At 42.3% G+C, this 12321-nt stretch overlaps 1 protein-coding gene across 1 annotated transcript; it reads left to right on the top strand.

Annotated features, from left to right (window-relative positions):
• Positions 1–9004: 9004 nt before the first annotated feature.
• Positions 9005–12187, top strand: LOC6737010 (L-lactate dehydrogenase). The gene is made up of 4 exons (XM_016170107.3): positions 9005–9151; positions 10792–11171; positions 11240–11695; positions 11767–12187. The coding sequence occupies exons 2-4, from the start codon at positions 10794–10796 to the stop codon at positions 11929–11931; spliced, it is 999 nt and encodes a 332-aa protein (XP_016030636.1). The 5' UTR covers positions 9005–9151; positions 10792–10793; the 3' UTR covers positions 11932–12187.
• Positions 12188–12321: the final 134 nt, after the last annotated feature.

The raw sequence follows: 12321 nt of genomic DNA, 5'->3' as shown, positions 1-12321 counted from the left end.
GAGTCCACGTCCTCGTCCCCATCGTCAGTGTCCCTGATTCTCCATCAGCAGCAGCAACAGCAGCAGCAGGCACATAAATTCTCAAGTGCCAAATGCATTTTTTATATCGCCATTTGCCGACGAGACCGCCTTGCCTTTGACTTGGCCTTAACTCCTGTTGGCGTGACACAATCGACAAGTTGAAAGCAGGCAGCGCAGTTGCAGTTGCAGTTTGCAGTGCTTGATGTTGCTGCTGATGTTGCTGTTGCTGTTGGTGTTGCTCTTGTGCTGCTGCTGTCCCCATCGTTAGCTGCTAATTATTCAAATTAATTGTTTCGCCCCAAAGACACGCGCACGCGCACCTCAAACGCCAATCAACTGAAGACAGTTGGCAGAGGGGAGCAAATGGGAATGGAAAGCTGGGGGAAAACTCACAGTTGACAAGTGCAATGTTTGTGGGGCTTGAGCATGACAAATTATAGCAATTGCCGTTTCCTAATGGGCAAGGAAACATCAATGGAAATTTAAATATGAAACTAATAGGCAGATGTTTAGTACTTCACAATGCAAATCCTATAGTCTGGAATCCTATGGACAAGTCAAATCCCCTTCCAGGAAAAACTCCAATTAAACGACTAGCCACCATTTCTAATTGAGTTATTAAAGTGGCTCTGATTTTTTTTCAGTCCGAACTGAAATCGGCCCAACTCCTTTCGAGTTGCCAACTTTTTGCTGTTCTACATGATTCCGTTGTCAGGCAAACAAATAGAAATGGCAATTCGAATGCAAAGTTTAATTTTTTTCCTTTGCCAGGGAGTTACAATTTAGGTCGCCATGGGCTAGCAGCCTTGTCCATTGCCTGTCACGTCTGGGATTTGCTAAGGCTGAGAAAAAGAGGCGTTAACTCTGGGAGGGCGTAACACTTATGATTCGATTGGGACAGAAAAGCGGAAAAGTGTTACCAGAGGACAGGGCTTTGAATTTATTTGATTGTTGCACGATATCCATTTGAACGGAAGGTTTGACCGGTAGAATTCAAAACACTAAATCTCAATATAATGGAATTTTATTTTATCTTAATTTACTTTTTCCACTTTAAAATCGAAGAACTCCAATAAACCCGTTTCGAATTGAGTTGTATTTTGCATTCCATCGACCATCAATTCCTGATAAAGAAAACATGACAAACGAACGAATGCAAAACAACTCCATTTATAATTTTTGTTTCATTTCGTGGTTTATGAACCCGAATGGAAACTATTTCATATCAATTTAAATGGCTTGTGAGTGCCCTTTAAAAAAAAGTTTCTGATTTTTTTACAAAATATTTGTATAATACTTGCTAGAAGACATTTTGGATAGAAATATCTAGCAAGAAAATATGTTTGACCAAATTTAAATTTAATATTTTAAAATTCAGACAGTAAGACATATGCCAGGTCCCTTGATTGTAGGGTATCGCAAAGTAAACTGGAAACGTTGGGCACATTTTTCTTCATTCCCGGCCAAGATTAGCATCGATTTCTGGCTACTGTGGTGGTTGTTGCTTATGATTGCCAGGCGAATCTCTTGCAGATGCTGTTGTTTGTTGTCAAAAGCGGTTATTTTGGTCTTAAATGGTTTGGGAATCGCAGAACCGAAATGAAATTGGCCAGCAAGGCGCAGGAAAAGAGCCCTAACCAAAATTGTTGGACTCGGCCAAAAACGTTCGAAGATTATGACGACTTCTTGAGCGAGCGAAACGGGATGGGAGTGAAAAGCGGTAAGCGGTAAGCGAAAGAAAAAAAAAAACAAAACAGCGAAAACGTTTTTGGGGATAAATGTTAAACGAATGTTTATGCAAATTAGAAGCGATCGCCGCTTCTGTTTGATGTCCTTCGCTCGAAAGCAGAAAGAGTTGTTGTTGCAGAGCCTCGATTCCGCCAACGATGACGATGATGAGATCAAAAACGGCCCCCTTCCCCGCCAGAAAGCGTTGCCAAAGCGATTTCGGGCAACACTGGTAGCCGGCAGTTGGTAAGAGATTAAAGCCGGATACCAGAAAACTGGCCCCAGAGACCCGCAAACGGTAGCTGCAATTTGGCATAACATTTGGGCCAGCAGTTGGCCAACAAAATCAAAAGCCAGCTAAAAGGTAAGCCAACAACGGTTAAGGAAATGGCTGGGATTGGGGAGACATTTGTTTTGCCTCTGGGACATTCGGCAAACAAATTGTTATGGCAACAAAAAGGACTGAGCGAAATGACTGATTGAGCGAAAGCCGAAACCTTGTAATTTCGTTAATTACGCCACCAGATATTGGTATTGCATTACAATTAAGTACCCGTTCATTAGAACGCCACATAGTCACCGCAAAAGTAGCAGCCAATCAGCACTTGAGACCACTTGAGAGCCACGTTTTATCTGCGCCGCCATTATTAGCCAAATTGAACCTTAAAATGTCACAAAGGCATTAAGCGAACCGATCCAGAGATCCCACAGAGTGCCGCCTTCGGAAAGTTGGCTGCAGCTGAAGAAGAGCCCAAAGGTGCACTGCGAGAAAAAGAGACCAATTTGCATGAATTAAACTAAAAATTAAAAAATTAGTAGTAGTAGAATTCGTTAAATAAGTAGAGTTAATAGGCCAACAAATTAGTATAAAAAATTCAAAAGAATATTACTCAACCAGTTAGAACTTCTTCAGTACTTCACCTATTTTTTTTGTTTTGAGTGCATTGGCTTTAGCCAGTGTCGATGCCAGGCCGCTCTTAAGGCCAGATAATTTGCGACCATTCCACATTGATGGCATATCGATGATGAGATGATGGCGCTGATACCGCCTTTCCAGTGCATCCCGCTCCCAGCGAGAGTGTGCGAGCCGAGCTGGCATGCAAATATTGTCACAGCAACGACCCCGACAAGAAGCCCAAATGCAATTGGCAACAAGTCGGAGAGCCACGACAGCGGTCCGGCCTGTCCAGATCGTGTAGATAGTTAAGATCGCTTATCGGCCTGAATTATGGCAGAGCTAAAAGCCTGCCACAGTAACTTCACCCTGGCAGCGCTCTCCTTTTTAGTTTCTCGTTTTTACTTTTGATGTGTGTCGATTGCGTGCCGGCGTATAAATGAAATTTGTTATGCATTCAGTTTTGTCAGCGACCTTGAGTCGCGTCGCTCCGATCTAATTAGTATAACCAGCTGGTCGAAATGCAATCCGACGATTTCTCGACTTTCAATCGAGCCGCTCCCGCCGAGAATCCATTGGACGGATGCGATGGAGGCTGTGGAGATAGGCCAGTAACTTTCGATTTCGATTTCACCTGCTCGCTGGCAGCCCGAAGTATCCGCTCTGCTGGCGATTCAATTAAAGCCAGCAAATGTCGAAATGTTATCGAAGTCGACAAACAAAGTTTTTCAGCAACTCCGGCTCAATTGGCCATTGCAAAATTGAAACTGCAAACTGTTTTCGTTTTTTCGATACTCAGTACTCAGAGATTGGTGAGGGTATATGGGGATCAGTACTTAACTAACTCATTTCTGTATCATTTTCATAAATATTACGTATACGCCTCGTGTTTTCGTATTTAAATACTTGGTAAGCTCATGAAATAGTGGAATATGTCTTGAGCTCAGAGTGCTATCGTAGTTTTGACACCTTAAATAATATTAAAATTTAAAAAGTATTCATTTTTTATGTGTCATGAATCTTTTTATACGTTTTTATATTTATATTTTCCAATATCTCTTAGGGAGTACACTTCCGTCTAAAATCTTGTCAATACCTATCAGCTATATATTTTTGCCCCTATCTTTTAGCCTGCCCCATGCCGCGTTCGAATTGAATGTCGTGGCTAAAAGTGAAGTTGGTCTAGGCTCTGGCTGCTTTTTATTGTTGCTGCGGTTTGCTGGTTGCTGGCTCTAATATGACATATACTAATAACAACGCCGTGGCACCGAGTTCGGTTCGCCAGTAAGGGCCAGCCATTCACTTGCGAAGTCACCGGCCCCAGCCATTCGGGCCAAGTCGAGTGCATTGGTGAAAAGTCATAAGGCAGAAAGGTAGAAAACCGCAGCGGGCAAACAAACAAAAACTAAAAGTAAAAAACAAAATCAAAAAAAAACGGTTTGTTTTGGTTCAAGTTGTCGTTAATGGCATGGAAAAATGTCAGGCAGAAAAAGGTTTGCCAAAACGATTCGATTTTTTGCTCGGTGTGTGGGTTATGAGTTATGTGTGTGGTGAACTAAGCGACATTTTGCTAAATGATTCACCGAAAGAACAAATATAATTGAATTACATTTTCTTGAGTCAATGGAGCGTGAGTGATATGCTCGTGGAAATCAATATCAACTGGGAAAATGCTGAAATAATTTCACTTTGAAATGTGTCAATTTTAATTGACATTCGAATGCTATTTCAATGAACAAATAACACTCACTGTGTTAATTAAAATTTCCCACCTGATATCCCCACATGGTTTTTCCTTCTCAGTGGAATTGAGATCATAGTTGTACCGTCTCTCATCTGCAGCTCATTATAAACGCCTAACTAGCGATGACCTCGCATTAATTTTATTATCCCCAAATACATTGCAAGTCTTTCAGGTGTGTGTGAAGGCCTCTAATGGGACATTAAAGCCAAAAGCCCCCAACTTGAACGCATCGAGGCGACTATAAAAAATCGACAACAACCGCCGAACGACGACGGCAGCCTCTAAAGTCGCCAGTTGGTGGAAAAAAACAAGTGCCCATAAAATATAATAAAAGGAAGTGCTTAAAACTTGCACCAACAACAACTGAGGGGGGTTGGCCGGAGGGGGGTAGAACTGCAAGTACATTCGCTTAGATGAGACTGGCATCTGCTAGGAGGGGGGAGGTTGGGGGGTTTTAGCCATGATGGCAGGACAGGACTCCTTTTGCATAGTTGGTGTCTAAATTTATTACCCGCGATCTAACACGATTTCTCGCACTTGTACCTACAATAATCATTATATGCAAACACACACACACTGGCACACTCACTTGAGCATGGGCCAAAAGAAAATTACATGCGCCAAAGCTTTTTGCATATTTGGCATGCAAGAAAAACAAAACTGAAAACGTAACAAGTGCAGCGGCCCAGCATGGGAAACTGGTCTGGTCTTCCACGGAATGAGATGAAGGAACAGGCACAGTAAAGCTTACTTAAAGCGAACCAACTACTGGTACACAAACTAGCCAAGTAATATGCTTTTTATGCAAGAAACTTGATTATCTTAAAGTATTTTAAAGAAATAAAATAAATAAATATCAATTGAAGCTTCACTGTACTTGCACTTGCGTCTTGGTGTTCGTGTGTGGATATAGTTTATGTATTATATAATTCGCTGGCCGCTGCGCTGAGAGATGCCACCAGGCAAAAGGCGCAAAGCCGTGGCTCTAATGAGGCGTGGTTCCAAGTGCAAGTATGCAGTGCATACCCTGCACCCCAGATGGGGTATGCCAGATAAGTGGGGGGCGATGCCGGGAGAACTTGATAATGAGATGCAATGAGGAGCTGATTAATTGCTTGGCAGGCAGCATGCAGCACAACATCTTAATGCCAGCTGAACGGCAAATTACAGGGTATACGATTGCTGCCTAAGCACTACTAATCACTAGTAAAAAAAAAATGCAGCCAACATAGCCGACTTCATGGACTATAAATATGTTGTTGTTGCTGGTGCTGCTGGCTAAAAGAGAATAAAAATGTATTTATATGTATATAAAAGAAATTCAGGCTTGAGATTACAATCGCTTGTAATAAATACCTTAAGTATCGCATATATCAGTAACCCAAGGACGTGGATCGTAAGTCAAGCCGAACATTATTATTAAGCGGAGCCACCAACCGGAGCGGCCAGTCGAAGGCGGTCTTCTGACCAAGCGACCGAGCGACGGACATCCGTCCCGGCCAACTTGACTTACGTGCAACAATTTAACAACTTAATTATTGCTAAACTACGCCGGCAACAGCATCAGCGGCACCAGCCAGCAGCATCAGTATCTAGCCATAAATAAACAACGGTGCGTATGAGTAATATTGGATTGGTTCGGCTCGGGACGGGAAAGTCGTGGTTGGCTGGCTGGCTGGCGAAAAAAAAAGTAATAATAAGGCTGTTGGCTGCCAAAAAGATGGCAAGGTGCGATATACCCGAAAGATGATCATCATCGGCCAGTACAGCAACAAAAACAACAACTGCAGGCCAATCGAGCCAATTGGACCACACAGAAAGAAAATATTTAATGTTGTACATTTTATAAATACAAACATATTTAGTATATGAAATTATTTCCATTTGTATATTGATTTAGCATGAAGTATTTACCTCAGTGCACCGTGGGTTCTTCTGAAGAGTGTGCATCCTCCCCAGCTCCAACTGCTACTGCCTTCTTCTTGTCATTGAGTAATCTATCGACAGGTTGGCCATTTAGTCCAGCTCCAACGTTGTGTGTGAGAATTAGCATAAAAACGCAATTTTTGAATATTAATGTGCAGTGGGGCAGCGACATCTTCGCTCGATTGCGTGCTCCCGAGAATTCGCAGACGATGGAGTCGGCTCCTGCCACTTGGCTTACACCGAGCTCTCTGGCTCTAATCAGATTCCCCGGCGTTGATAACAACGCCTTGGGTTGCTTTTTGGCCAGGAGTTGCACTATCGGTTTCTTGGGGCATCTCTCACTTTTCAGCCGGCACGCAGAGCTTCAGAGATTGGGAGCGCGGAGCATGAGAAATGTTTGTTCTGGCTAATCTGGTGAATGCATCGAAATGTTGCGTAATATGGGAAGCTAAGTAGATTGCTGGAATTGGAACACTGCTTTTTATAATGTCTCCACAACCAAGTTATAATTGTAAAAACAATTCTTTAAACAAGCTAATAGTAGTTAGCTATAGTACGCAATGTTTAGTTAAAAAAGTGTTCAATTGGCTACGCTTAATCCAAGATCATATAAGAAAAAACATTTTTATTTAATATTGCTTACTTTTGTTGAACCTTTTACTGCAATAACTTGTCTTCTACACGTCAAATGTATTCTACACATTGTTTTCTAGCGCCCCTAGCGGCAGTTATCAAAGGCGCAACTGTATTAAGCAAGAGGCCGCTAGATGGCGCCAGTATCTCTTGAAAATAATTAAGATTTACAATTGTTGTTTGATTTAAATAAGCATCAGGAAAAAGGTAACTAAGTAAAAAAAAAAACCTTTTTAAATATGAAACAAAGATTGAATATTGAATTGTATACATATTGATATATTAGTTACTAAATACTCTTGATATTAGATTTCTTGGCATAAGCAATGCACATTTTAGTTTTATCTTACAGAATTCTGAGTGAGCACTAGAAATTCCCAGAAAACAAATCATGACACCGCAGCCACAAACAAAAGTTCAACAAACCCAGACCTAAACAAAACAAGTTCCCATAAGTGCATATGTGAGTATATTCACGGGTAACTCACTCTCGGCCGCATTTCACAATTGAAGGGCGAGACGACGTCATGACCCCAAAAAATGTTTGGGGCAAGAGTGTCAAGAGGAAAGAGAGGAAGTGCATTGACATTGACTTGGGTCAATTCAAAAAGTAGGTCACCCTCGCCGACACTTTCACAACGATTGCGTTAAATTGCAGTGACATTGAGAGACCAATAAACCGCTCATCACACTTCCACACAAGCTGAACCGGCGGCAATGATGACGTATTAAGTCGAAATGCTTGCGAAAATAAAGAGAGTGCAGTGAATCACTGGCGAATAAATGTTGAGTGTGTGTCAGTCTGTAAAATGTGTTGCCAGTCACGAACGCCGGCAAACTGGTGGAGCAACTTCTCTCTGGGGATCTCCCTCTGCTTCTATTTCTCTCTACAGATCTCTTGAGGACTCTCTATGGAATTCTCTCCCCGCAATGCAAGTCAATAAGACTTGGCAATGACGTATTCGAAACAATTAGCGAAAGTCTGCTTTAATCCAGCTTAACAGGTGTGAAATGCCGTACACTCTTAATAAAATGTAATAATTGTTACTAAGCATAATATACATACATAATCAATAAAACAGCCAGTGTTCTTAAAGCTGGTCCTTTTTAAGATTAATTTATTTTAAGATTACATGGAATAAGCTTAATCATATAACACAAGCTGCTTAGTACAGGGTATTTCCTAATCACACATAATTCCATGCACCATCTGTTGGCCAAATTAACTGCAGCAGCCGCCTGACTGGGCAGTTGGCCAAAATTGGCTGCACACACACACACACTCCAATAAACAGGTCCCCTATGCGTATGTGATCTTGGGCACGTGTTAGTCCAAAGATCCCCAGCTGCTGTCACGAGGCTCAAATAAACAACCACCTACTCGGAAAAATGGAACAAATTCAGCATTTAAGATCAAAAAGTAATTTATGCCCCAGGGGAATTGTAAATGAAGAATTATCCAACAACTCCACTAACGAAATCCCGGAAAAACAGACGTAAACGTGCCGCCTATAAATAGAGGAAAATATAAGGAAAACCAGCAAAGGTCACCTTGACTAACTTGGCCGAATGGAGCCAAAAACTCTGGAGAGCGCAACACCAACAAACACAGGCGGCGAAAGAGCGAGCAAGAGAAATGCCGCTCACTTTCACAACGCCACAGAGGCCGTTTCGTCATTCATCCTGGCGCAGCTGGCAGAGAGGTCCAAAACAGCTGCCTACACTGAAAAAAATGCATCTTTACTATTTACTTTGATGATCTAAACCAAGTTAAATATTTATGCAATAATAATACATAAAGTCAAACGATAATATATTTTTATTTGTTTAAATTTGTTTTGATTGGTTATAAAATTATTTTATTATTCAGTTAATATAATTTTAGGAAACAATTTTTTATTCAATATGAATTTTGAAAGGTTTTGCTCAACACTTTAGTCCGTTGTTTATTTGCCAAATACGAGGTCTTATTTTTCTGAGTGTACTGGCTGCGAAGGAAAGAGCGAGAGAGGTGGTGAGAGAAAAGTGGCTGCGGAGGCTACAAAATCCAGCGGCGGCAGCTAAATTCCAAAGCAGTCCGCTTGAAGTGCAAACAGTTCGCAACGAACGCGCAAAGTGAACGGAACGTCGACGACCTCAAAGTTCAGAGGCGCCCAAAATAATCCAGTGAAAAAAAATAAAATTAAAACAAAACCAATCCAAAAGTAAGCATATATATTAGCATGCACTTGGAAAAAACCAGTATTTGTGAATGTGCAGGATAACTGAGAATTAGTAGTACAAGCCGGGGGTCAACTTCCTGCCTCATCAGGGTGCATTCAACTTCCAGGGGTCAAGTGCATCGTTCGTTGCCGAAAACCGAACCTCGCCCTTGGCCTTCCGCACCTGAACCGTTAGTGGGGTGGGCCGGATTTCCGGGGTTTCCCGCGAAGTGGGTGGGGTGACAATTGGATGTACAATTGACTTTCACTTTCGTTTTCAACGGGAGCATGCGCCATGTCGCAAACAGCTGATTTCCCCATTTTCCGACGGGGTGACGTCGCACCGCCCAAGTAAAGTGGAACAACCGCATTTGACTTTGAGAGAAGGTCATGCGTAGGCCCAATTTTGACGCACATTTTCATAGCTTGCAACAAGTGTGGCGCAGATATGAGTTTTTAAATTAAAAACTTAAAGTTTCCGAAAATATGACATTTCATGAAATTATTTTGTATATTGACAGAAAAGTTATCTTTTTGTATCTACAAAGTTTGTTTTAAATAATTCGTGTCTGTCATTAATATATCTAGATTCTTTAAAAAGAGCAAAAGCAATTAGTTCCCTTTTATCTGTCACTAATACTAATACTTACTAATACTAGATACTCGTTCCCAATAAAAATAAACCGTGATCACTCAGCCATAAATCATTATCTAGTTTTTTATATATTTGTGACATTTCCCTGACTTTTCGTACCTCGCACTTGCGGAACTCATCAGAACTCTTGGGTTTTTGTACCCCACCCAAGTTCTTCAGAACTCATAACTGCAGTCGTAATTCAAGCTAGGAAAACACTCAACCTGAAGCAGATTCTAATTAAAAAACGTGCCAGATGTTTATATAAATATTTTCTCACTGATAATAGTTTCAATATGCACTTATAATCTTTAGCAATCTAATCTGAAATAATATTGCAAATATTGGCAACAAACTCAACTTTGGCCCCCCAAAACTCTTCCTATGTGCGATAAGCTTAGTCCTACGTCATTGTATTATTTATTTATTAATCATCATAGCTATGCCATAATTGGATTAATCAAATTGCTATAATTGTTTGAAACTCTTGTGATAAGATAAAAAACTGCCAACTTTCGAGGAAGTCAGTATGACTGTTTGCCAAATCAGAAATAAAACGATTAGAGCTGAATCGGGGGATTAATTCCATAAGGTAGCAAACTTTTTCATTGATAAAACTTCCATTTGGGCCTAATTAGATTTTATCTGTGTGAATGAAGAAGACCCTAATTGACTGGCAGTGTCATGTGGCTCTATGAATTGCTATATAAAAGAGCAAAAAAATCACAAGTTAATTTTTTCGGCAATGTTTTCGGTTCGGTCCGGTTGCGTGTTGTGGCGATGTCGCTTTTTTCTCATTAATACGACCTTCGTGAAGGTTAAAGAACGCCAACTAAGCAGTATGTGTGTGTCTGTGTGTGGGGAAAAGAGTTTTCCCAAAAAAAATTGTGACTGTTTTAACTAAATCATAGGCACGTGATAGCAATCAAAATGGGTAATCTCCCAGGGGAAATGTGCTTTGCTTTCTTTGACGGAATATTAAAGGATAATTTTAATTATTACCTCCTAGCAATGGCCGCCATTAAGGACAGTCTGTTGGCCCAGGTTGCTGAGGTCCTGCCCAGCTCCGGGCACAAGGTCACCATTGTGGGCATCGGCCAGGTTGGCATGGCCAGCGCCTTCAGCATCCTGGCTCAGAACGTCTCCAAGGAGGTGTGCCTCATCGATGTCTGCGCCGACAAGCTGCAGGGCGAGCTGATGGATTTGCAGCACGGCTCCAACTTCCTGAAGAACCCCCAGATCACGGCCAGCACCGACTTCGCCGCCTCGGCCAACTCCCGTCTGTGCATCGTGACCGCCGGAGTGCGCCAAAAGGAGGGCGAGTCCCGTCTGTCCCTCGTGCAGCGCAACACAGACATCCTCAAGAACATCATTCCCAAGCTGGTGGAGGTAAGTTCATGTCCACAATCAAGAAACTAATATAGATATTCGGATCTAAAACTCATTTCCACTTACAGTACAGTCCCGATACCATTTTGCTTATGGTGTCCAATCCCGTGGACATCATGACCTACGTGGCCTGGAAGCTGTCCGGTCTGCCCAAGAACCGCGTGATCGGCAGCGGCACCAACTTGGACTCGTCCCGCTTCCGCTTCCTGATGTCGCAGCGCCTGGGCGTGGCACCCACCTCCTGCCACGGCTGGATCATCGGTGAGCACGGCGACAGCTCCGTGCCCGTTTGGTCTGGAGTGAACATTGCCGGCGTGCGTTTGCGCGAGCTGAACCCCACTCTGGGCACCGGCGAGGATCCAGAGAAGTGGAACGAGCTGCACAAGCAGGTGGTGGACTCCGCCTACGAGGTGATCAAGCTAAAGGGCTACACCTCCTGGGCCATTGGTCTGAGTACCGCCTCCTTGGCCTCGGCCATCTTGCGCAACACGAGCAGCGTGGCCGCCGTCTCCACCTCCGTTTTGGTAAGATTACTTTTATAAAACTTCTATATGATTGTAAAGATGTTCTAATATATTATATTTTTATCTCATAGGGCGAACATGGCATTGACAAGGATGTGTTCCTCTCGCTGCCCTGCATTCTTAATGCCAACGGTGTGACATCCGTGGTCAAGCAGATCTTGACTCCCACCGAAGTTGAGCAGCTGCAGAAGTCCGCCAACATCATGTCCGATGTCCAGGCTGGTCTGAAGTTCTAAATCAAAGCATTCAACTAACAGATCCATTCGCAACATCCAAAAAGAAAACACAACACAAAACAGAGCGGAATGCTAATTTTAGTCCAATTTGGAGCAGCAGGGGAGCAGAAGCCAGTGAAAAGATGCCACGGATCGTGGCATCAAGTATTTCTGACTACCAATGTTTATTTTTAGTACACCTCTCAATTTATTTATTATTTTTATGAATTAGTTCTTGTGTGCCCACACGAATAAACTGTTTAAAATTTAAGTTTAACCTGCCATGCTCTTGTTATTTGGTTCATCTCGTCTTCTTCTCTGGATTCTTTGCATATTTATTTATGATTTTTTTTGGCCTGGACTAGCGATGCTCCCTCATACACAACTTTACCACCTAAGGAACCTAATTTT

The sequence above is a fragment of the Drosophila simulans genome, chromosome 3L, assembly GCF_016746395.2.
Source record: "Drosophila simulans strain w501 chromosome 3L, Prin_Dsim_3.1, whole genome shotgun sequence".
NCBI lineage: Eukaryota > Metazoa > Arthropoda > Insecta > Diptera > Drosophilidae > Drosophila > Drosophila simulans.
Note: the sequence above shows the minus strand (reverse complement) of the source record. Positions and strands in the feature narration are given on the sequence as shown.